The following is a 27,162-nucleotide window of genomic DNA, read 5'->3' as shown; positions in this document are numbered from 1 at the left end:
CAGTACCAAGGGTAGCGAGACAGCTCAACAGGCGTAAAATGCAGCATGGTTGAAAATACATTCCCCGTCTTACATTCATTAAGTCACCGTGATACTAGATTAAAGCAGATTCGGCTACATTTTTTCGAGCTATATTGTTGCGGTATAAAATAACTTCAATCCCATCCCTACGAATCCTATGACTAAAACGTTGAATTCTTTGTTTACACATTAATAAATTTTAATCATGGTGCTCATAGGAATGAGGCTAAAGTCATTTTATATTGCAACATAAGTCGAAGAAATGTAATTGAATCTGCTTTCAATGAATATCACGGTGATTTGATGTATGTAAGCCAAGGAATATAGTATATCAACTTGACGCTTTTACTGATAAAGGGATTTTTCAGTTTGTTGCTTTTTAATAACCCGTCGAGCTGTGCCTCTACCCTTGGGACTGGTTCTAACTCGTTTCCACGAACCTAAACGTTCTTGTTTTCATTGCTTTCTGCTTTTATCCTTAATTTTTAAGTCACTTTCAGTATTTATACCATTGTATCTAAAAATGCGTTAAAATAACACGCAAACTCTCGTACATCCTTCTTTTATTTTTCCTGTGGCTTCAGCTGCATTTATTGTCACGTACTATCAAGTGACATGGAAGCAGATACTGTATATACATACATACACACACATATGTATATTATATATATACTTATATATGGTGGAAATTTAAAAACTGGGATTGTCCTTATAAATACTTTGATCAACCAACTCTTAAGCTACAATCTAATATAAATAATGTAGGCATCAAATTTCCTAGAAAATATCCTTGTCCAAGAGCTTCACAAAGAGCGGCGGTAAAGGTGTATTCTCGCGTAATCGCTCGATTTTTTTTTTTTAAATCCAGAGTAGAAGACAAAGGCTTAAGAAAAAAAAAATAACACAACAGGTTTAACTCGAGTTCATATTTAGGAGAGTAGAGAGAGGGATGATCACAATCCCCTTTCCTATCTCTGGCCCCGTGGAGAAGAGAGAAAAGCGAGCGGGGATTCCCCCCTTGGCCTTTTAAGGAATCACGAGAGAGCCGAAGAACATGGAAGAAGAAAAAGAATGCCAATGAAAGAAACAAGAAGAACAATGATAACCGAACCTTGTAAAGTGTCAGAGGCGGGTGTTACGGTGGCATTGAAATGCGAGTAAGGTTTGAGGAAATTCAAGCTTGGAAGGCCAAGGAAACAAGAGCGGTAAAGATAATTAAAAAATCTATAAATCTTGTCGGACGTTCTGTCTTTTTTTTTATATATAACCATTTGCAATATTCGAAGAAAATAAATGTACAGAATCCGCAATAAAGCGGTTGAGAGCAATGTCATTTTTTTAATGATAATAGGCTTTGCTGATGTTTCTTATTACACGAATCACATCATTCCTCTGTTTAAACTATATACGAAATAATAATGGCTATGATGTTTCAAATAGGTTTTGCTAAACCTGACTAATCACATCTTTCTTGTGTTTAATTATTCAAACAAAATAATATCAAACAAAATGTTTGATATTATTTCTTCAAATTAAAAGAGCATGATACATGTTTCTACATAAAAAAAACCTATTGGGAAAATGACTATCAACCTTAGCGAAAGAAAAAGTGTTGTTGCACCGTCATATAATTGCATAGAAATAGTCGATGCACAATGGCGTCGGTAAACGATGTCTATAAATCAGATCCAGTGCTGTGGTCTGATGGGAAAAACTCAAGCCAAAATATATATTATTTTTAATTTGGTGTATTTATGTCATTTTAAACTTGAACGAAAGGTCGTTCTTTCCCTTTCCAAAATTAAAAACAATGATTTATTGAACAATCATAATAAGCACGTATTCTTTCGAAACAAACAAGTTTCCTTTGATTAGTTTTGATACGAAGAAGTGTTCAAGATTTAACCATAACGAACGCCACAACGACGGAGTATTTCTCTGAATCCGCTCATGACCTTAATTCAAAACCGGTCAAACCCGGCAGCCGGTGACTGCGCCCCTCACATAGAACCCCAGTTTTTGTCCGAGCGAAATTCACCACTGCACGTGTCACTGACGTCACTGAGCCTGGCTACTATGTTTAGGATTGGTGTGGTTTCGTAATAAGTGAAACCCTTCTGCAATCGGGGAGACTGGAGGGGTTTTTGTTCCCGTAAGAGGGAATTTTTTGGGTGGCTGTCGCTCAGGGCTCGGAACAGTTCAGCACTGTCACCAAGGACCCTTTCTTTCCCTTGTTAACTTGCCTAAGCGCGGCTAGCTATTAAAATGGGGGTTGATTGGTTTATGCTATTGAGGCTGTCATACCTGGCACTGGGGCACTTTCCGCCATTCAGCGCTTAAGGGGGTGAAAATCTGGAGTTGAAGAGTTTGGACAGCAGGATAAAGTGATCCCAAAAATTAAAGGAAATTAAATGCAAAGATCTACAGATGGGACTAGGAGACAACCCCACACTTGCACTATGAAGTAACCGTTAGAGGTGTGGACAGCAAAGCTCAAGAAAGAAAGTGAGAATGGCGTAAAAGGCTTAAATGTGAACACAGCTAGGGACCAAAGGGCCACTGCAAATACCTTTCATAAAGCCTACAGCGCATTATGTGAGGTGCACTGACGGCACTAACCCCCTACACAAGCTGTCCTGCAAACTTATTGTTTTCTATTTTATAGTTAGAGAAGGGCTTTCAAGTTCTCTCCTCACTGCATTGTGCTTAACTGTCTTGCATCAGGTGGTGACTGTATGGTGGATGCACTCAAATCTTGAGCTTTGTCATGGCCTCTGTAATTTCCTTTGACTTCTTCTTACCTTAGTCCCTATTCGAGGTTACTGTCTTTATGAGCCTTTTCCTCCTTTTATTTACTACTTTGTCTCTTGTTTATTCTTAAATACAGTATTTTCCTAGGCCTCCTTCTTTATGAAACATATTGCTCATCATCTCCCCTCTTCATCAGATGCCCAAACCATCTCAGTCTTGACTCTTGAGCTTTCTTTGACACTTGAGTGACTTTTGCAACGCCCTGATGAATTCATTCTTATCCTTTGTCTTCTTGTCACGCCCATCATCGATCTGTGCATCTTCATTTGTGCATCATGTGACCAACTTTCCTCCATTTTCTTCAGCGATGCTGCTGCTAGCACATGTAACATAGCAGGTCCTGCTACCACCTTGTGTACCTAGCCCTTCAGCCTAATACGGACGATCTTATCACAGAAAACACCTGATAACCCCAAAATTACCTCATCTAGCATGAATTCAGTAGTTAACATCTTTATCCATATCAACCACTTCATCTGTTATCAAGTCCAGATAATTACGCTTAAACACTATTGATGTTCACTTCTCCCAACTTCATCGTGGGTCGCTGGCAGTCATCCCATTTGTCATATATTCAGTCTTTGTTCGACTCATCTTCATTCCTCTACTTGCTAACGCATATTTCCACCTATCCCCTGTGAGGCACAGTGCCATCAGTACACCTACCATGGTGCACTGAAGGCATTACTAAAGGATGTTTTCAGCATCTCTTTGGCCCCTAGCTGTGCCCACTTTTTAGCCTTTCACTTTCTTCCATTCCCACTTCCTTTCTTCATTCTTGCTGTCCAACCTCTCCATTACTTCTTAGCAACTGTGGGGTTTTCTGCCAGTTACACCTTTAGATTCTTGTACTTCATTTCCTATATTTTCTGGATCTCTTTATCTTGCTGTCCTACCACTCCAACTCTCTCTTTTCACTGAACAACCAAAAGTGCCCCAGTGATCTCTCTCTTCATTTTAACAGCATAATTTCTTTTTCTACAATTTTCTTCATTAGCTTTCGCAGGAAGTCTATTCCCTCCAGCCCAGCGTCTTCTGTGCCCCCACAGGTGTGCCACCTGGCTTGGCAGCTTTATCACGCTTCATCTTTTTTAGAGCTTCCTTTACCTTTTCTGTCATTATCTCATTAACCATCGCAAAATTCAGGCTTCCTACTCCTCTTATTTTGTGTCTTGCTTTAGCTAGGATAAAAAATCTTCCCTTTGCCCTCTTTCACTTCTAAATCTTGATACTGCTGATCACAAGTTTATAATCTGTTTCCTCAGTCCTTTCCTTGAAGACTATCCTTCTTACTGTGTCTCTTCTGGTCTCTTCTTTCTTTCTTTTTGTTGCACATTGTACTTCCTCATGAAACCGGCAAGTATCTCCTAAGATGTCATGTCCTTACTGTGTCTTAACATGATTTCCACTGTCTGGTTCCACTATGCATTAATGTTAGCCTCTCTTGAATGATCTTCAATACCGTTGCTTTGAGCTGCCTTCTAAAGTTAGGCTGTCTTAGCCTGAACCACTTGATCTTCTTGGGCCTTGGCATTTGCCTCTTAGTAGTCCACAACTAAGTATCAATACTGTATAACTACATGGACCTCCCAGATGACTTTGCAGTCCTTCAGCTCCATCAGATCATTCTCGACTTCTGCATAAAATGTAGTTGATTTGACTAGATTTTGCACTGGTCGTATACATGATCAGGTGTTCTGGTCACTTGTAAAAGAAGGTGATGTTATTCCCACATCAAACAATACTGCCAAGTCGATTAATTTTTTGCCTTCGCTAATTCAGTCGTCACAGCCATGTCCTCTATGAATACGACTCATAGTATCATTTCTTCAACCAGTGTGCCCATTTAGATGCCCCCTCTATACAGAACAATATTGACTTGAAATAAACTTAACAGGGAATTGATATCTTTGAAAGATTTCTAGCCAAACAACTATATTTTTGTTTTAAAACTTAAATTATTCAAAAACTTGTAGGCGGTTTTAAGTCTTAGACACTTCAACTACCAATTTAGTGAAATATTTGCATTGTTCATGTTTTCAACAATACCTGCCCCGAGTACACCACTCCCTGTCAATGTAACGTTCTCAAAAGTTTGTGAATTAGGCACGATTAACAAATGATTAGTACACAGATCCATTACCAGCTGACTTTTACCAGCATCATCTGGAACTTACAAACTACTGTTATTGGTATGGATAACATAGATTGGTGATTTATGAAATTTAGGTAGTCAAGCCAAGCACTGGGACACTTTCAGCCATTCAGCGATTAAAGCAGTGACAAGAGGAGTTGGAGTAGTTGGGGAGCAAGACTGAAGAAAAGGAGCGAAATGGGGTTAAAGTAAAAGGCCAGGAAATGAATGCAGCTAAGGGGCCGAAGGGACTCTGCAAGGGCCCTTAATTAATGCCTGCAGTACACCAAGTGAGGTGCACTGACAGCACTAGCTCCCTAAGGGCATAACGCAGTACACAATGACGTAAGCAGAGCTCGTTAGAATTCCACCTATCATTTCCATTTACACCCAAACTGCATCTTGAATGGTTCAAACTTCAATCTTGCATCTGTACCAGTAGAGTATTTTTTTTTAATACCTTAGTTTAACCAGACCACTGGGCTGATTAACAGCTCTCCTAGGGCTGGCTCAAAGGATTAGAATTATTTTACGTGTCTAAGAACCAATGGGTTACCTAGCAACGGGACCCACAGCTTATTGTGGAATCCGAACTACATTATAACGAGAAGTGAGTTTCTATCACCAGAAATAAATTTCTCTAATTCTTCATTGGCTGGTCGGAGAATCGAATGGTGGCCCAGCAGAGTGCTATCCGAGAACGATACCAACCCGTCCAATGAGGAACTTGAAGTAGTAGAGCAAAACTACTATGATTTCTTAACCGAGGATGTTTGGATAGCCCTGACTTTAATGAATGAAGAAAACTGAAAGAGTATGAGCACTAGAGTTAATCTGATGCTTTTGATATTCAAGAGTACTGAGAATTTTCGTATACTATACTGTAAGTCAATGTAATTTAAAGAACCGAAAGTTTTGGTTAACTTCTTTATTTAGCCACGAAAGGATAAATTTGTTATTTTCTAGCAAACTGTCAATCTGCATACATGCAAATATATATATATATATATATATTTATGTATATAAAAGTATATATATATATATATATATATATATATATATATATATATAATTTATATTTATATATAATTTATATTTATATATATATATGTATATATACACACATATACATATAATATATATATATATATATATATATATATATATATATATATATATATATATATATGTTATGTATTATTATATCTAAAGCGTAACAAGCTAGCCCACACGGTGATTGAAGGCCTGGAAAAATAGGAAGGGTGGAGTCAGGAAAGGCATCCGTCATAATACTTCTGCCAAAACCAATTGAAAATGAGCCGTTCAGACAGAAACAGCTGGAGGCTCATTAAGCTGATCCCGACTAGGGATCAAGCTGAAAAAAGAAAGGCCACATATATTCCCATACATATATATATATTATACTATATATATATATATATATATATATATATATATATATATATATATATATATATATATATATATATATATATATATATATATAGGTCACATCATGCCTCAGCCTTTCCACCTATCTCAAACCACGTAATATTGCTAAAGTATATCCATTTCAATGACTGCTTTAACAACCACGCTAATTCCGTTTGTTCTTCCAATTGCAGGAAAGGACGCAGCCATGAGCTCGCCGAATAGTTCCAAGTTTTCTGTCACTCGAGTTGACGTTGATGATCCAGGTTTCACAGCCGACGAGCCAGTCAATTCCCAAGGTAGGATATCAGACTTCGTGTTTTGATATTTTCCTTTGCAGTGTTTCTGTGGCTATTTGACAGTTTTCCATTTTTCTATCTTTAATCTCTTTTCAGTGTGTTTCCTATTACCTAGTGCCACTTCTTTCAAATGAACCCCATATTCTTTGGAAGCCTGAATTTCAAGCCAATGGCCTATCTGGGCTTGTTTCATAAGAATGACTTCATCTTCTGAATAAAAACAATAATAATAATAATATTTTTACTTATCAGAAGCTTCGGAGCGAATTTTCAACTCTGTCACATCCACTGGCTCCATACCTTGAAAGTTCTCCAACACGAATAAAAAAAATCTAATTTATCAGTCTGTGACTTACTTATTCTTTTGGCCTTCTTCCCTCCTCGTTTCTTTCATACCATTTCTGCTAGTCAGAGAACGCCAGTGCGTATTCCCCCAAGCTTATGATACCAATTCCCCTCTCGTTTCCAGGCCGGCTTCAGTCAGTAGACCTAGGCGATCCAGGCCTGAAGGGGCGCGGTTCCAATCAGTTCACGCCGCTCAGCGATGACAGACAACACCGCGGAAGCATCACATACTCCACCTTCTTATCTCTGCGTCGCATGACTCGCGAAGCCCTGCCGAACCTCGACCACTACAGGAACTTGGCCAGTATCGTCAACGGGTCCGGCCCTTTCAGCCAGAGGCCGACGCTAGACGACCTCCACCAGCCCGCAGTGGATAAGGTATCGTCGGGGGTTTCTTTTCTTCTTTTCTCGTACAAATAAGTGACTGACTGATATCATTTAATGTTATCTGAACAACTGATGTTTTCGACGCCGAAAAAGTCTGAATATGAATAAATAAAGAAATGAATGAATAAATAATGTATATATAGAGTATATGTACATATTATATATATATATATGTATGTATGTATGTATGTATATATATATATATATATATATATATATATATATATATATATAATATATATATATAGTATATATATATATAATTCACAGTTAGTTCGACTTCTGGGTAACTAGCAGGGCTCGAACCACGGACCTTGCTAAACGGGAGCCCAGTGATCTACTACCGAGACCGAAATTATTAGCTAGTTATTGTTACGTAATTGCTTACATTAATGATCGTTAAGAGAATACAATGGATTTTAATTACGACATCTGGTACTGACCACTGGTTAAACAGTCACATACGCAATGTAGTGCGAGAGTTGAATATTTGCGCATTTTCAATTTCTTTTCGCCCTCCATCTTCGTGATGTCCAAGATTCTATCACTGGACGAAAATTATGAAAATAAAATTCATATTTGTCATAATTTGATGGGCGTTAAGTTCATAAAGTAACCCCTCGGCTTATCAGATGCTTTAGGGGTCTGGCCCTTCAATAAGAAACAAAGTTTGTTAAGCAACATAGACCCTGTGGTATAGCTTACTCTAAAACATTTTCAAGACGTACCACAATTAACAACAAATTCACATAGTTTCTAGTACACACTGAACTGCACTTTACTTTTACCACTATTTAACAGATTTACCCAAAAATGCATTGCATCGAAAAAGGCACCTGTCATAAAAATCCTCATATTAATGTATCAGGTAATTCCTAATTCCAGAAGTCTGGCAAGACGTTACCGCATTCGAAAAAGCTCAGAAATTTGTTATTTTATTTACCTATTTTTCCGAACTACTTATTATCATTCAAATCTATCTAATGACCCAGAAGAGCTCACATTTTCATAATCACTATTCACCGATGAAAACAGAATTCTCTGATAATTTCTCTTTAGAGAATGTTAATTTACCTTTACTAACGATAAGAGCTACCTACTGTACATGAAAAACAAAACTAGTTATTACTTTTACAACACCTGTCAGGTCCTTTCCGAGCACTGCCTGGCATGCGTAACATGTTAGCCTGTTTTCTAGATTTCGTCAGTATTAAGGGTTAACGCATCGTCTTGCCTATTACATTTAAGTATGCAAAACATGTACTGGTAGTAATTGGTCATTGCTCACATACAGCTGCACATGTTAAAAGTGACTGTATACTATTCATACCTCGTCTGTTTACACATGACTAAATTATTATTATTATTATTCAGTATATAACACCTATTCATGTGGAACAACCCCACAGGGGCCATTGACTTGAAATTCAAGCTTCCAAAGAATATGGTGTTCATTAGGAAGAAGTAAGAGGAAGTAAAGGGAAATAGAGAGAAGATATACCACTTATTAAAAAAGGAAAAATATTAATAAATAGATAATAGATAAAAATGTATCAAAATGCACGACGTCCTCTGTGAGGCTGTTCCACGAATAACAGATATCTCCTTCGAAAATCGTTAAAGCCACCTTTCTTTCCAACCCAATATGGTTTTGTTTTTCATCTTAACAGTTTTGTTCCGCCTAATGCAAATTCCCACGACTAACGGTTTCGCCCGTTTAAATCTGATTCCCAAGAATTCTGTGAGAATAACCACGTACCGATGCTTTGCTCTCCCGTTCCCTAAAACAAACAAGACCCCAAAATACCTTGTCTGATTCCTGAGAAACAAATTAGGACCCTTATTTCATCAATGGTACTATCATGACAGCCGACACGTTTCCCGATATGAAACTGTTTGGACAGAAAGTACCCATTTTCATTAAGCCTGGGACTTTCATTCACCCAGGTACAAAAAGACCCTTGCGTCAATATATGCTTCTCATCTACAAACGTTGCTCAAGTGTGGATATAGTTACCATGGCAGGGGATGGGGGAATACATTATCATAGGCAAGGACTATAAGAACCAGTGACTGAGTCTAATGACAAACAAGAAGTAATGCGCCTCCGCCTAGACACAGTCATGGTATTTGTTTTCATAAAACCTACAATGAATGGTAGATCCTTATCAGGCCATACAACTCAGCCATACAAGTACTGAATAATGCATTTTGGGTATTCCTCGACTTCCATACTAATGTTACCACAGGAAAGAGCTAACCTGGTCGACGAACAGAGTGGCATGACTAAGCAGAAGTGAAGCTGCCATACATCCAGCAGAAACTTAAGTGTTTGGTGTGTTCAGTCATTCTTTCCTCGTCTCTCAATGACTTTTTTTTTTTTTTTTTACTCTATTATTATTTATTTTTTACATTATTTTTTCAGGACCGGCTGGTGAAGGAAAAACCAGAGCATGGAGGGGCTCAAGTTGAACTTGGCGATAAATTTGGATGGATCAGAGTGTCTTCATTAGGTGTCTCCTCAACATCTGGGGAGTCATTCTCTTCCTTCGACTCTCTTGGGTTACTGGACAATGTGGAATAAGTAAGTGAAAGTATCTAGCTGCTTAGAAATGTTTGTTTCTAGTTTTCGACAAGAATTAAATCTAAAAGCATATGCTTTACATCAATAACATACGAAAATATTCTCTGAAGAAGATTCCGTCTAATCCGTAGCTGTAAGTCTATGTAGATCTCTTCAGATCATAAAAGGAAGTTAATGAGTTTAATGAAAATTATGTTTTTCTCTTGAGTTTCTCATAGATGTTGGACTGAGTGGCTTCTATCTATCAAATGATTGTGCGTGGTAGATTTATGGTGTAGCTCTGATCTCTCGAACACTTTTTTTTCGCTGTTCGTTGAGTGATACGCTTCCTCTATTCAAAACCAGTTAATTTTGTTTATTATGTGTTCATGTAAAATCTAATATGAGCCTTTTTAAATGGTAACACCAGTCAATACTAGGAATTTATGGAATACTCCTGGAAAACTTATGTGATCCAGAGTAACAATAGTAAATAACGAATTTCAGTCATATGACAACATAGTATTAATCTACTAAAAACAGGTTAGGTGAAAGGATACGATGTCGATAGTTAGGAACAATATATGATTACTAATGCAATAGGTGGAGAAATTAACGGAAACTGATGTAAAATTACTTAAAAAGGACGCATGACACAGTGAAAAGCGAACCCTGGGAAGGAAAATGACGAAAAAGTTTTAAAATTCAAATGGAACACCTAGCAATGAGACTGAAGTGAATTTCACTTTACAAAAAAAAAAATCCTTTAAAAGTCCGCGATGAAATTTTGGATGGAATGCTACACCCTTCTGAATTCTAGGCTTTTACTTTCCCTTACAACAGATCACAACGGTGCAACCAAAATTGCAATTCGATACCATCACAAATACCGTATAATAGTCCCTTGGAATGAACTTGAATAAGGTGACACTGAGGGGTTAAATGCTTCCAATTCAAACCAAACCCAGTTACCTTCGACTATCTAAGGGGTAATTTCAACGAACGCCAAAAAGCAGCTCTAATTCTATACTTTGCCTTCCTTGCAGTACAAGCCATCCTCGTTGCAACATGCGGCAACCTCGTCACCTTCATCACAGCCTTGTCCATGTCTGCCATTTCGACCAACGGAGTCATCAAAGGCGGTGAGTGCTCTTCGTCTTGATTTTGTCCTCAGCTTTTGTCACTCACTGGATTCTGAATAGAAAAGAGTATAGAATTTGGGCCTAAGGCCAAGCGCTGGGACCTATGAGAGCATTCAGCACCAAAAGGTAAATTGACAGTAAGAAGGTTTGAAAGGTGTAGCAGGAGGAAAACCTCGCAACTGCACTGTGAAACAATTGTTAGAGAGAGTGGAAAGTCAGATGTTAGAGAGAATATGAACGGAAATACAGTAAGAGGAATGAAAGAGGTTGCAGCTAGGGGCGGAAGGGACGCTGCAAAGACCCTTAAGTAATGCCTACAGTGCACCACGTGAGGTGCACTGACGGCACTACTTCCCTACGGGGGATTGGGCTTCGAGAAAGCTTGCTTGACAAAATCACAGCCTTTAAAAAAAAAAGTAAGGTCTTTTAACAATAAATAATAATAATTAGTCAACATAGATTGACATCCGCGATAAGCTTTAGCCCTTAACATCTCGTTTTGCAATATCAGTTTCACGGCTTTTTTAGTTAACGTAGTCGAGACAGAATCAAGTCTTTTATTTTTCCCATTCTTTCTTTTTTATTCTAAAAACAGTGCTTTCACTTGATGCTGAAATAATTATGGCCACATTTTTAACAATAATATTAAAAACAAAAACAAGAATGTGTTCAGCGTTTAAATCTTCAGGAAGTGTACGGTCTTTTATCTTTCCTATTATTTCTTATTTATTCTAAAAGTAATACTTTCATTGAATGTGGGATACCAATAAGTAATTATAAACGCATTTTTAATAGTAAAATATTAGAAACAATATAAATAACAATTAAACGCGTTCATCGTTTAAATCTTAAGGTTACATCAAGGTAGGAAACTACAAATATAAAGAGCAATGTCTCAATCCAAACTCTATTTCCTGCTATTCCACTGCAGGAGGGACCTACTACATGATCAGTCGCTCCCTGGGACCGGAATTCGGCGGTGCCATCGGTCTCGTCTTCTCTCTGGCCAACGCGGTCAACGCCGCTATGCACACCGTGGGTTTCTGCGAATCTATGAACGACCTTCTGGCAACGCAAGGCGTCAAAATAGTCGACGGAAGTGTCAACGACATCCGCATCATCGGGACCATCACGCTGATCGCCTGCACGGCCATTTGCATCATCGGAATGGCTTGGGAAAATAGGGTAAGTATGATGACCAAGTAGCTACAGTATCTGGTTCAATTTACATCATTATCGGCTTGAATGGCTGCTGATCTTCTAGGTATCTTCCGTAGGAAAGACAGGTGACTGAATGTTCATAACGGGAGAGAGTTGGATGAAAATGCAAGCAAGAGTAGAGCAGTTATGAAGATGAGATATATGGAAATTATGAAAAATGAAATTTAGGTTAATTTGGGTGGTGAGAGAATGGATGTGTTCTATTTATTAATGGATTAGATAATATGGCTGACGGTAAAAGAAGAAAAAGTGAACCATATATAATGAGGAGGGAAAGTTAGTATGCTCCATAAAAGTTATGGAATAGAAGGGAGTATATGAGGGCCAAAAGTAAAAAAAAAAAAAAAAAAATGGAGTGTAATCACACTTTTGTTTGGAAGTAAGACATTGTTGCCCGATGTTACTGAAGGCAAATAGATGCTGTTTACTCAGGGTATGCCGAAATGGAAATAAGAATTTGGATGATAAAACGTAGTTGAGGGAAAAGAGGGTTCCTTTTGTTTTGAGGTGGTTTGGTGATGAAGGGAAACTGGAAGAGGATATACCAAAGAAAAGAAGCACCTGACTCATAGCCAAGTGAAAATAGGATGCAAAGGGGACCTAGAAAAAGTATATCAATCCACAGGAGTAGAGAGTGGGAGAAAGTGTGAAATGGTATATTATGTGAGGGGGCTCGACGTTTTGTTGGTAGACTCCAGTGAAAGTGTGTAACTGACTCCTTGTTTTTCTATGTAAACCCTTTTCAAGCGTCTGCTTATGTACGATTTCTTTTTTAATGGAATAGCTACATTGTTTGATGATGTTGTAATTCTACTTCAGGCTCAGCTAATCTTGTTAGTCGTGCTCGTAGTTGCAATCTTGGACTTCGTAGTGGGAGCTTTCGTTGGTCCCATGAGCGACGAAGAAATTGCCCGAGGATTCGTTGGTCTGAACGGTAAGAAAATCGTCTGATCTTTCTTACTGTAACTCTTCAATAACATCTCCCAGTCTGCGTTTCAGATCAGTAGAGTAACATCGACACAACGCTTGATTTTCTCGTTAACAAAGTAAAGTGTTAGGGCTATTTTTTTTTAATTATACAGTAATCCAATCGTATAAAGATTCATTGGCTATTACTTATTTCACACAGTTTAAATGAATTCTAAATAAGGAAGTGTAGTTCTAATTATTTTTATAATGTTATTAGCTCTGAAACATAAGAATATATTGCCATGACCTTAGTGATATGAGCAAGAATAAGGAATCAAAAGTTAATAATAACAATGAAAAAGTAATGAACAAAACTTGCGCTGCACATTATCCACGGCAATAATAACTTTAGGTTGGTACAAAGTTACTCAGTCCCTGTCTAAAAAGCGCCTGGGTCTTCAGAGGAAATAGAATTACGGTATGTTCGTTATGCCTCTGATTTCAATGATATTGGTTACGATAACAATACACCCAAAGAATTTTCACCTTTCCAGTTAATGGCAGCGACAGACTTTTAGAGGTCCTCATTTTAAGTACAAAGGTCCTCATTTTACGTACAAATCCTAAATTTTGCGGTTTCCTGTCCACTTCTATTGGAACCTGAGAACTGTGATGGAAGCTGATGCGCTGTAATTTGCTCTTTGGTCTTTAGTTCATAATGAAATAGTGAGCTTATCACTTTTAAAATATTTTATATTCCTTATAATAATGAGTCGACATTTTCACAGTTTATGTAGGTCTACGCAAAATCAGATTTCTTTCCGAATTAATGCCTGAGATTAGTTGCTCTTCCATCGGTGCCCGGTTGGAATTTTTATTCTAAGCTTAGTTTTGTAAAACTTGGCCATTCTCTCCCAAATAACACAAATAAACTGAGATACTGCATTTCCAAGCAATAATATGAAAAACCGAACAGAAATTTTATGCTTTGATCATTGTCCTTTTCTTTCATCCTGGCTTGTAAGGACTGACATTTCATAGGAATCTTAAAAACATTTCCATCTACAATTTTCCTTTCGGCTTGAAACCAAGTTCCTACAAAGTTTCATTTCCCTCTCACCTTTTGCATTATGTTCACATGAATCCCCGGGGCTACCTGGTTTGGTATTTAGAGTAAACGCCACCCAGTGATCTACTAAGAACATCAATCCTAATTTCGTAGGCCCATGCTGGGGGTTAACATTTTACTTCCTTCTTTGCCTGTTTTGATGAATCCTCCTTATCTGGCATAATATTTAACTATGTACTTCCTACTCTTTAGTCAGCATGACACAAATACTAATGCTTCTTATTTGGCCTAGTGTTTAGACTAATTCTCCTTAACGGATCTCAGTATTCAAATAAAGAATTTCCATTTAGTCAGATATTTTGATTAACTCACGACGTCTAGCCTAATACGTTCTTATCAGTCTGACGTTCAACTTAATCCCACCGACAGGTACCGTGTTCATGGACAACCTGTACGCAGATTATCGCAAGGATGACATCGGGGTGCAACAGTCCTTCTTTGTTGTCTTCAGTGTTTTCTTCCCTGCTTGTACCGGCATCATGGCTGGAGCCAATATCTCTGGCGATCTGAAAGTAAGTTCCCAAGCAGCTCTTATTCGACATTCGGTATTCGCCCGTCTCAAAAGTACTTTTCCGTAACAAATAATGTTAGAGTATGCACATCATGCAATCGTGGATATCTCTGTCTAAAGAGTCTACTGTTTCCCCTTTTTTTCAATTTCAATACAGTCTATCATTATTTGTCCTTCTTTATTGACATATTTCAGTACTTCTTAATATTTGGAGTAAGCTTCCCTCTCTGGTCTACTGATAACAACAGTCCTTCTAATTTTATGGGCTGATGCTGAGGTTAATGTTTCCTCTTTGGTTTGATGTTTTAGATGAATCCTCCAGACCAGGCATAATATTTTGCTAAGTACTTCCTACCCCATCTAGCATTTCGTCTTCCTTTTATCTCAGGACCCATCCAGCGCCATTCCTAAGGGCACGCTCCTGGCCATCGCCGTTTCATACTCTTCCTACTTGGTCTTCATCTTGCTCAGCGGGGCTGGTGTTGTCAGGGATGCCACTGGCGACGTGTCACAGGTCGCAAATTGGACTTTCACGAACTGCACCGACATCGAATGTGAATTCGGCTTACAAAATAATAATCAGGTAGGTTGTCCCTTTGTTTTCACGTACGAGACACAATGTGTACGTTCGTTCGATTTAGACTGAGGCACAGTCTAGGACTAGGCCGTGGATTAAGCCATCCTTGTGCTGGCACGAGTTCTCGCTCCTCGGCGGCCAGTAAGACAGACACCATGTAATATATATATGGATCTTTAAATTAAAATCTCTGATTGACATTCACTGTTTACTTATCCCTTTTTTTTTATTAAAGGTTATGGAGCTGATGTCCATCTTTGGCCCTCTGATCTACGCTGGATGTTTCGCGGCCACTCTGTCGTCAGCACTTGCTTCTTTGGTATCTGCCCCCAGAATCTTCCAGGTGAGATGAAACAGACTGATGTTGAAAAGTTATTCTAAATAAGAATATCCACTCTCATATATATATATATATATATATATATATATATATATATATATATATATGTATATATATATATATATATATATATATATATATACATGCAGGTTCGCCACACGGAGGAAAATGAAAATACTAAACTGAGCACTTTTGTAAATGTTACACATTTGCAAGGTGCAATGAACAAAAACAAAGAATTTTGTACATAAGAAAACTTTACATGTAGCAATTACACGAAAGTGCTCGGTACCTAAGTTTTTCATTTTCTCCTCCTTGCGGCTAACCTGCAAATCTGATATCATGCGGAAGTTTTGTGATTCCTCTGCATATAAAGTATATATATATATATATATATATATATATATATGTGTGTGTGTGTGTGTGTGTATATATATACATATATATACAGTATATATATATAAAATTTATATATAATCCCACAAATATAATTTAATACCTTGGGAATAACTTACACCCAAAGGAAATTATGACTAATAAGTCCTTGTGCGCAGGCCAGGATTCGAACCGGGCCCTTTCGCTTAGAAACAACGATAAACAGTGACTTTAACCACCCGGGTTATATATTTCCATGCACATACATATTATATAAAACATATTAAATATCAGTATTTGAAAATACCAATTATACGTGTACGCAAGCATGAATACGTATTAGGCGTAATCTGTTTCTGGTGTAAGTTTGACATTAATTGCCTTTTTGGTCACCGAGACCATTGGAAAAGTTCGTCTTGCCAGGGGCAAGAAAGTCCAGCAGCACTCTTGATCGGTCTCCCTGATGTTAATATCTTTCCCTGCTCTAATCCCAGTCGTTAACCGCCGCCCCCCCCCCCAACAAAAAAATACAAATTAGCCGGAATCAAATTTCCTCAATGCCTGAATCTCAAATGGAACTTACAGCGTTTGAAACTCCTACATTTTACCCTTCAGTTTTTGGACTGTGGTATGTTTTACTCTCTTCTGTGTTCCCATAATAGCTTAAACCTGCCTTTTTAAATTCCATACCTTCTCGGTTTATTAATATTGAGGAAACATATATCTTTATGGACTACAACAAGATGAAACAGTTTCATTTACACAGGGAAATAATTACTCACTTAGCAGATCTCAAAAGATTCCGGAAGGAATATCACCACTGAGCATTTAAGGTTACACATATCTTTCAGTATCACCTATCTCAAAGTTACGCATACCTTTCAGTAAAATCTACTGTAAAGTTACACATACCTTTCAGTAAAATCTATTGTAAAGTTACGCATACATTTCAGTAACATCTATTGTTAAGTTATGCATACCTTTCAGTAAAATCTATTGTAAAGGTATGCATAACTTTCAGTATAATCTATTGTAAAGGTATGCATAACTGTCAGTTTAATCTATCTTAAAGTTATGCATACCTTTCAGTAAAATCTATTGTAGTTACGCATACCTTTCAGTAAAATCTATTGTAGTTATGCATACCTCTCAGTAAAATCTATCGTAAAGTTACACATACTTTTCAGTAAAATCTGTTGTAAAGTTACGCATACCTTTCAGTAAAATCTATTGTAAAGTTATGCATAACTTTCAGTATAATCTATTGTAAAGTTACGCATACCTTTCAGTACAATCTATTGTAAAGTTATGCATACCTTTCAGTATAGTCTATCTTAAAGTTACGCATACCTTTCAGTATAATCTATTATAGAGTTACGCATACCTTTCAGTACACATTACTTATTTCATCCATGAAGCAAATACGTTCAACAAAGTTGCTGTAATTCATTTCCCCTTCCAAAGGAAAGCCATCTGTAAAAACAGCTGACTTATTTGTCTCATTCTCAGGCCCTCTGCAAGGACAAGTTGTATCCCGGCATTGCATTCTTCGGCAAAGGTTACGGCAGCGGCGACCAACCTTACAGGGGCTACGCTTTAACTTTCCTCATCAGTCTCGTCTTCCTTCTTATTGGTAAGTGACTGTTACTCCAATTGATTTACATTGTACTCATTCATGCTGTATCTTTTGTAATCCTGACCGCTGTCGGCTCTCTAGCTGAGCCATCTTCAGAGGACTGATACAAAGAGGCTGAAATTCACAAGACAGTACATACGAACAGACAGACGGTATTTTCTTATGGACTGTCTTGTCATAATACATATTGTGAATTTCTACCACTTTGTATCAGTCTTCTGAACATGGCTCAGCAATAAAGACGATTTACACCAGTCAGGATTTATTTCTTCCCTGTGATGTTTGATATGTAAATCACGTGTCAGTGATTATAATCATATATATATATATATATATATATATATATATATATATATATATATATATATATATATATATATATATATATTTCATTATTTACAGGCCGTTTGGATTCCATTGCACCAATCATCACCAACTTCTTCTTAGCTTCTTATGCCCTCATCAATCTCTCCACATTCCACGCTTCCCTACAAAAAGGTCCTGGCTGGAGACCAACTTTCACGGTAAGGTCAATTATTATTATTATTATTATTTCAGTAGATGAAACCTATTCACATAGAACGAGCACACAGGAGCCACTGACTTGAAAATCAAGCTTCCAAATAGTGTTGGTTTCAGCCTCCCACTGCAGACCCCACACTGCAGCGGTAACTGATCACGATACAGAGCCGGTGATTTTTCATCGCTCTGGGGGAGACACGAACCCGTGACATCTAAGTGGCATGCCACGACACTAACCACAACACCAGCTGACCAGACTTTACTTCTTGATGCTGGTTAAGTTTTACCTATTTGGCCATTTCTTACCAATAAACAGTTGTCAATCGTTAAAGCCTCTCATTTGCTCTGAAGTTACATCGAGATTTAACGAAACTACAGTAAACAAATTGCGTGAAAGTCAGCGTGATGATACATCTGTCTTTTTATTAAGTAATAACATTTGTCGAAAAAATGAAAATTCTGTCCATAAAATTATCAATGGCGTTCTTGAAGCAGTTTAAAAGCAACTAAACTAGGTGATTGACTTAAACTTGCATAGTTATATGGTTATGGTTGAATAGATTCATAAAATCTCGAGTGAAAGAGAATTGTTTAATGAAAAGGGAATCGATATATGTGCGTTGTTTACAAAATCCATGCAAAAGCAAGTCACTAGCCTCATCGTAACATGATCGGTTGTAAGTGGCTGCGATATCAAGTTAGTTCACCTTCCTCTATAAGGTCGACCTTGAAACTTTTGTTGCGTCCTGATCTTAAGCATGACCACATGAACAGTTAGTCTAAATCTAGTCAGTGAATCACTGTGTTGCTCACAGTAATCAAAGGAGTATCAGTTTTCATAACAATAACACTCTAGACTAGAAACTCAAATCAGTGTACTGTATTTCTTATGCTGTTCCTAACTTGTGATGGCTGGAATATCGAGTTTAGGCTAAAGACTAAGCACTGGGACCTATGAGGTCATTCAGCGGTGGAAAGGAAATTGAGAGGAGAAAGGTTTGAAAGGTGTAACAGGAGGAAAACCAGATATGTGAAATAATTATTAGAAGAGAGAGGGTGGATAGCAAGATGGAAGAAAGATATGAATGGGGGGTACAGTAAAAAGAGTGAAAGGGGTTGCAACTAGGGGCCGAAGGGACCCTGCAAAGAACTTTAATTAATGCCTACAGTGCACCGCATGAGGTGCACTGACGGCGCTAACCCCCTAACGGGTAGGTTAGGTAGCGATCTAACACGTGGGAGTAGCCATTCGAGTCTGAGACTATCAATCTCCATTCTTTCCAATGTGACTATCCCAAGAAAATGATCGTTTGATTACTATTTACTTTCCTTCTCATTTCAAGCTTCTAAACGAATGAACTTATTCATACGGTAAATAAAAGATTTACAATATTTCTTTCTTCTTATTTTTTCAGTACTACAACAAGTGGCTGAGCTTGACCGGAGCCTTGCTGTGTACCGCCATCATGTTTTTGATTCAGTGGTGGACCGCCTTGTTGACTTTCATCATCATCTTACTGTTATACGTTGTCGTTCAGTACAGGAAACCAGGTTTGTGTTTTGCATTCCACTGGCAGTTGTCATAAATGCAACAATCAGCAAAGCATTATAGCTCTAGTTAGCGGTCATCCAGATAATTGTGTGTATGTAATTTCATCGATGTTATCTGCTGTTTTAGAAGCGTCTTTGCAACTGCCAGTGCCATGTCCTACACCTTTTTTTTTTATCCTAATCAAATTCAGGATATACAAAAAGTGTATTTCAGATCATTATAGGAATTTATGGAACAGTTTTCTGTTGGAGAAATATTAATTATAACTTCCTCCATGCGTGCATGCACATTGATGTATACAGTCTTTGCTTACAAAAGGAACTTCAAAAACTTAGAAATTCATTCTAAGAAGTAATTCATTAAGCAACAGTGATGTGTGAAAGATTGGTGTAATTCTGACGCAAGTTAACCCAAGATTCGTCATTAGTAATTTGCCATATGTAACTGGCATTGTTAGCTCCAGTTTGCTCTGTTTTGTTTAAAAAATTAACTTAATTCGTCACAGAAACACTCATTTCTGATGTATAGAAATGCTGCCACTATAGTAGGTTCCTGTTTACTATGTACAAAGTTGTGTTTGAACCCTGAATTTATGGTTTCCTCTCACAGATGTCAACTGGGGATCATCGACGCAAGCGCAAACGTACAAATTGGCCCTGAGCTCTGTGACGTCACTGAGCCATATCGAAGAGCACGTCAAGACCTATCGTCCTCAAATTTTGGTCCTGTGTGGCATGCCTTCCTCTCGCCCACCTCTGCTACACTTTGCCAACTCCATCACGAAAAAGATGTCATTGCTCATAGCAGGACAGTGCTTCCCCGTAAGTACACTGGCGTCATAAATAAAATATGTGCATATGTACTCAAGCTGAGTTTACGTACGCATGCGCATACATTTCGTGTTAGGTATATATATGTGTATTATACACAATTCTAACTGATGCATTCTTTAAGAAAGAGACTGATAACAACTGTTCATCATACGGTACTTATTAACTTTGACTGAATACCGATACTCATATACAATAGATGTCGTTCCTCTGCCATTAGAGTTCGTTAACATATACATCTTTAGACAGTGAATCAATATCCTTTCACCAACAGGTGCAGCAGTCCTACAGGGTGAAGCAGCAGCTGGTGCATGAGGCCACAATGTGGTTAGACAACAACAAAATCAAGGCCTTCTATGCAGTTGCCGACGGACCTTCCATGGACATGGCAGCTAGGTCCCTCATGACCAACTCCGGCATCGGGAAACTGCACCCTAACACCGTCATCATGGGCTTCAAGGCTGACTGGAGTACTTGCTCCTCCGGTGATCTAGACGCCTACTTCAAAACTATCCAGTGAGTACATTTTGCACCCTCTGTATTATCATTAGTTTGACGAGGAAGATGAATAGGTTTACAAATAAAAGAGTAGGTGTGTTTCAACATCGTATTTTTTGGGGGAAGGGAACTAAACATCGGCCATTTTTTGGCCACTTCGCGCTGATTATGTGTCGAGTGAGTGTGTGACAGATTAACGAGGGAAAATCTGATAAGTCCTAATTTGAGTGTGACAGATTAACGAGGGAAAATCTGGGAAGTCCTAATTTGATCATAAGAAAATAAGTTAAAACATAAGAATAACTGCAATATGAAGGATTAAATAGTTTTCATGAGCTGTGCATCACAACAATGAAAAAAAGTCTACAACAACCCTTCTAACTGAAACTTAAACAGTGGTTAGCAAATAATGACGAAAATTTTACCATAAAAACGTAGCATTCAGTAGCTAAATCTGACTAAATACATCACTGAGATGTAATGTAACACTGTGAATGCGATGACGAATTTTTGTTTGCAAATTATTATTATTATTATTAAGAAACCCCTCTTTAAGACATATTTTATTGAAGAGAATGGCAGTATTACTATTACATATTATTCCTAAAGTCAAAGGAGCTGGACAGTTAGGGAGGGGGAGGCCAAAGGTTAAAGACTAAAAGTAATGCTGCTAAAGAGCCTCAAAACAGCCTGCAGTGTCCCCCCCCCCAACCTACAAGGATCCTTTAAGCGGTGGCCTCCAGCGGCGTCACTGGAGCTGATATATACTATTGCTATATTATCTTTTAACGCAGTCTACTACATATGAAACGTATGTTCGCAGCTACGCCTTCGATTTGCACTTGGCAGTGGGCATCCTCAGGGTAGAAGGAGGCATGGATTACAGTTCGATCGTTGACAGCTTACCCGCAAAGGTCAAACACATTAAATCGGAGATTTCAACTTCCCCTGATGGACCACAGCGCTACCAAGGTACGTGTGTCGATGTCTGAGACAAATTTCCGTTCGTTTCTCAACATCTTTGATGACGATTTTAGCCATCAAAGTTTTTGGTACGGGTTCTTGTAAAATCATCTAACCTACTATGAGATAATACGTTATCATATAATAATAGTTACCAATTACTACCTCGATGCAGAAATAAATAATTTAATTAAAGGATGTTCATTTACCTACACTAGTACAAAATGTAATGGTCAATCTTTAAATGAGCGTAGGAAAATTTAATGCGTTGCAGTTTTAGAAAAGTAGTGTTTCTCAATTAGAACTTAAAATGTCTATGACGATCAAACCAATTCACTGAAACCACTTATTGTAATTATACATACATTCATCATTTTACATTTCACCAGATTACAGCAACGAAGTCTCCCTTGAAGACGAGAATCCCGGGTTCGGAAATCAGTCACAGAAGAGAGAGGAGAACAAAGACGCGACGCCAAAGACGATAGATGCCATGCTTAGATTCAACGCTAAACAGCCAAAGGGTACCATTGACGTCTGGTGGCTCTTCGATGACGGAGGTAAAGAAAGATTCTTGAACACCACTAGTCATATGATCCCAAACCTGCAGTTTACAGTTATGGGTAGTTTGTTAATCGATGTATTTATTCTGTGTTACATATACAATTGGCTGTAATGACATGCCATTAAAAAAACTCACTTAATTACTATTTCGTATTTCAGGTCTGACACTTCTGCTCCCATACATTCTGACAACCAGGGCCCACTGGTCAGAGTGTTCGCTCAGAATCTTCTGCCTGGCTAACAATAAGGTATTTGCAATTTCCTGTCTTTCTCTTCTTCCCATAAATATTTTGGATGATTCATTATTGTACTGTACATATACGAGACCCTAGACTACATTTGTTTGAGATCAACATTCAATATTTGCTTTTTATCTGATTTTAACTACTGAGGTAGCATACGATGTTCTTTACCGATGTTACACCAGGCGTTATTTTTCTTGATGGCAAAAAGTTAAACTTCCTTAGGGCGAAGCCAAATATTTTGCGAGAAGTAAATTAGTTTTATTCGCAGCACCACCTCCGTTGATAGTATTAGGCTCCGGGGTTTTTTTTTTTTAACTCTAGCAAAGCCCAGAAACACCGACTCCGTACAAAAGTGGCCTCCGTGCTCCCGTAGGAAGCACCGGAAAAGGGTCCCCTCTCCCTGACCAACAGCTTACTCCAGAGCCCCCACCCCCTCAAGGATTGCCTCTAATATTAAATTTCTGCAGTTCCTCGAAGGCACTGGATCCATTCAACAATCGGTCTGGGTCACTTCCCTGGTTACCCAGGAGGCTACTCTTGTGCGGAATGGACCACTTCCTATAGGCTTAACTGGTGAACGAGGGACCAAGTCTGAATGACAGGCTGGCTCTCTCTCTTCCAGAGCTTTCCTCAGAAGCAACGGGAGATGAGAGTTGAATGGTCCGATTCCTGTGAGATACAGGGCAGTAATACCCCAAACTTTGATTAAATTGTCGTTTCACTCACACCATATTTTATCATTGTTTGAATGCGAAGGTACAGTATTTCTGTGTTAAAAAAAATAATAATTAAAATACTAAATACACTTGACACCTGCTGGGCAAGCTTCTACAGAATGCTGATAGAATTCTCATACGAATACTGAAATCCTGTCGAAAATTCTCATACGAATACTGAAACCCTGTCGAAAATTCTCATACGAATACTGAAATCCTGTCGAAAATTCTCATACGAATACTGAAATCCTGTCGAAAATCGAAAACAAACAACTAAAACCTAAAAAAAAAATAATCTAGTGAATATGAATACGTATTTATGGACAACAAATGTTTAACGAGAAAAAATGACCAAGATTATCCTTTAATTTAGTCTGAAATTACGTAGTCAGATTATTTATGGCAATGCTAGTTTACATACAACCAGTCAATCCATCAGCAACTTAGGCATGACCGCGATGTTCCCCTTTTCCAGGACGATTTGGCCTCAGAGCAATTGAGGATGACTGAGCTCTTGTGTAAATTCCGCATTGACTTCAGCGACGTCATCATGATTCCTGACATCCAGAAGAAGCCAAAGGAAGAATCGCAAGATGAATTCAACAATCTTATCAATAAATTCAAGGTCAACGAAGAACAGGAAGGAGGTATGGATTGAATGTAACGTGAATTCAATGACACTCTTTCTGTAATATGGGAACGAACACCGCTGTATTTTTCATTATCTTTCCATTGAAACTGGAAAATACTTCAAAGTTTCAATTTGCTCATATTTCTTTCTTAAGAACCAACTTTATCTTGTTTTATCCTTATTTTATTAAAAATAAAATTCTGCATATCGCCTCGAGGTTAATCTTAGGATAGCTAATAACTCAGGAAATGTGAAGTCATCTTTCTATCCGGCGAGAGAAAGCAGGAAGCTTATGAAACTATCGATAAGTAAAGATCTGATTATTTTTTCTTCTAATCAGCAACAGGACACGAGTGCATCACAGAGGCCGAAATGATAGCGTTACGTGAGAAAACGAATCGCCACATCAGACTGCGCGAGCTGCTTCTACAGCATTCAAGGAAGGCAACAATGGTCGTCATGTAAGTATTTAGTCTGCACTAGTTTGTTTGTACGTAGTTCGAATTATGTATGAAGTACATAAAAATATTTTTATCTATACAACAAACAGAACAGAACAAAGGAAAATATATTATTCAAGCTAAAAAATATCTTGAATCTATAGGCCTTGATCTATAGGCTCAACCCTTCTTGACCTCGGGTATTATGTGAATAATAAGTAAAAATACAAGTATAGAAATTAAACATCGGGAGAAATATACCTACAATCTAATGCAGATAAATCAACGGTGCATGAGAAATAAATGGATATAGTCGGAATCCCAAAAACTATCAATAGCACCCAGTTACCCTTTTGTTTACTGGTGATAAAATCTAATCGTGTCACAGATTCCCAACACAGTTTAAACATAGCCATTCTCTCTTCTTCTACAGGACTCTGCCAATTCCAGTGGTCGGGACTGTGTCCGCGCCTTTATACATGGCTTGGCTGGAGACCCTCACCAAAGATATGCCGCCTTTCTTCTTAATCAGAGGAAACCAGACGTCTGTGATTACGTTCTACTCTTAGAATACATCCCAGACAGCGTACGACGTAATTCATGATGAACACGATTGCAGAGTCCACCAGCGTTTCACGCGACAGATCTGGAGTCAGTTGCCATTTAGACTGTTTCACTCGACAGATCTGGAGTCAGTTGCCATTTATGTCAATTAAGCGCATCACCTCATTTATTTCGACGCCTTTTTTTTCCATATAATTCCATTGTTTTCGTTTATTCATCACATTCACAGATGATCAACCAATGACCTAAAGCTCTTCCTTCTCCCATGTACAGTAGTTATGCCTTGTAGTGTGTGTGTGTGGTAATGAAGTTCTCTGGCCTCACGACTTCAACGGTAGCTGTAGAATTGTTATTTCCCATTTTTCGTAATACAATAATTCTAACTTTTGGTTTGCTCAGTCCTCATGAGGACCCGAACTCTTGTAATTTATAGGTAAAATTATTAATATATATAAAATATAAAACGCCTCGTCTCTTCCGCTCAAAACTGAAAGTTGAAATAATTTCAGAGCAATTGGAACAAGACTTCCCCTGTATCCTCTGCAGTATGAGTAAGCCTCAGTTTGGGACCAACGATCTAACACACTGTAGCCTATTATCTTCTGGATTAAGTTTAAGTCTAATGCGTTATTTCTACCTATTATCTTAATATAAAAACACACGGAACTGGTCCCAGGAATTTAAAGACATAATAGATAAAATATTTCTTCTTATTTCTGTCAATGTTGTAATGTTCAACGTCGCCTTTATATCTTTCAGGAAGTTTATTAACCAATAAAAGGTCTTCATGACATACTTTGTTTTCCCTTGAACCCTTTACATATAAGTGACAAGTGAGACAAAATAAGATTTTCTTGACAGGCATGTTGATATCATGACTTTATCAGAGTTGCCGACGTTTCTGGACCACAAGTCCCATTTTCAAGGCTAAAAAGACAAACAAATTTACAATCATTTAATAAAGTCATGATATCAACATGTCTGTCCCTCTCCCTCTTCGGATCTAGACTCTGTTTTGGCAACTACCCGCCTCCTGTGATATATATAAGTTAAGTATATCTTAGTTTGACCAGACCACTGAGCTGATTAACAGCTCTCCTAGAGAGGGCTGGCCCGAAGGATTAAATTCATTTTACGTGGGTAAGAACCAACTGGTTACCTAGCAACGGGACCTACAGCTTATTGTGGAATCCGAACCACATTATGACGAGAAATGAGTTTCCGTCACCAGTAATAAATTCCTCTAATTCTTCACTGGCTGGTCGGAGAGTCGAACGCTGGGCCACCGGCGTGCTAGCCGAGAGCTCGACCCACCCCTCCAATGAAGAACTGTGTGAAGTAAGTATACCTTAGCTTTGCAGACCACTGAGCTGATTAACAGCTCCTAGGGCTGATAGAGGCTGATATATATATATATATATATATATATATATATATATATATATATATATATATATATATATATATATATATATATATATATGCATATATATATATGCATATATATATATATGCATATATATATATACAATATATACATATATATAATATATATATATATATATATACAATATATATATATATATATATATATACAATATATATATATATATATATATATATATATATATATATATATACATACATATATATATATATATATATATATATATATATATATATATATATATATATATATATATATATATATATATATGAAGGATGGGAAGTAGTTTGGATACGCAAAGAAATGAGAAAAGGTTAACATAAACAAAGGGATGGTTCAGTATTTTAAAGCTGTGCGGT

At 37.7% G+C, this 27,162-nt stretch overlaps 1 protein-coding gene across 3 annotated transcripts in view; it reads left to right on the top strand.

Annotated features, from left to right (window-relative positions):
- The window catches only part of LOC136838669 (bumetanide-sensitive sodium-(potassium)-chloride cotransporter-like), a 96,023-nt gene extending 69,874 nt beyond the window's left edge, over positions 1 to 26,149 (top strand). For all 3 annotated transcript variants that reach the window (XM_067104059.1, XM_067104051.1, XM_067104043.1), the window contains 20 exons: positions 6,592 to 6,696; positions 7,166 to 7,419; positions 9,854 to 10,012; positions 11,038 to 11,133; positions 12,065 to 12,318; positions 13,174 to 13,288; positions 14,762 to 14,904; positions 15,292 to 15,486; positions 15,716 to 15,823; positions 17,705 to 17,828; positions 18,234 to 18,355; positions 19,769 to 19,904; positions 20,515 to 20,726; positions 21,010 to 21,251; positions 22,057 to 22,205; positions 22,586 to 22,756; positions 22,920 to 23,008; positions 24,197 to 24,368; positions 24,693 to 24,813; positions 25,226 to 26,149. In XM_067104059.1, coding sequence (XP_066960160.1) covers positions 9,919 to 10,012; positions 11,038 to 11,133; positions 12,065 to 12,318; positions 13,174 to 13,288; positions 14,762 to 14,904; positions 15,292 to 15,486; positions 15,716 to 15,823; positions 17,705 to 17,828; positions 18,234 to 18,355; positions 19,769 to 19,904; positions 20,515 to 20,726; positions 21,010 to 21,251; positions 22,057 to 22,205; positions 22,586 to 22,756; positions 22,920 to 23,008; positions 24,197 to 24,368; positions 24,693 to 24,813; positions 25,226 to 25,361 — 2,679 coding nt within the window. In that variant the 5' untranslated portion in view covers positions 6,592 to 6,696; positions 7,166 to 7,419; positions 9,854 to 9,918 and the 3' untranslated portion in view covers positions 25,362 to 26,149. The remainder of the gene's footprint in view (positions 1 to 6,591; positions 6,697 to 7,165; positions 7,420 to 9,853; positions 10,013 to 11,037; positions 11,134 to 12,064; positions 12,319 to 13,173; positions 13,289 to 14,761; positions 14,905 to 15,291; positions 15,487 to 15,715; positions 15,824 to 17,704; positions 17,829 to 18,233; positions 18,356 to 19,768; positions 19,905 to 20,514; positions 20,727 to 21,009; positions 21,252 to 22,056; positions 22,206 to 22,585; positions 22,757 to 22,919; positions 23,009 to 24,196; positions 24,369 to 24,692; positions 24,814 to 25,225) is intronic.
- The last annotated feature ends 1,013 nt before the right edge of the window (positions 26,150 to 27,162 follow it).

Source organism: Macrobrachium rosenbergii, chromosome 1 (genome assembly GCF_040412425.1).
Source record: "Macrobrachium rosenbergii isolate ZJJX-2024 chromosome 1, ASM4041242v1, whole genome shotgun sequence".
Taxonomy (NCBI): Eukaryota; Metazoa; Arthropoda; class Malacostraca; order Decapoda; family Palaemonidae; genus Macrobrachium; species Macrobrachium rosenbergii.
This window is presented reverse-complemented; position numbering and strand designations above follow the sequence as displayed.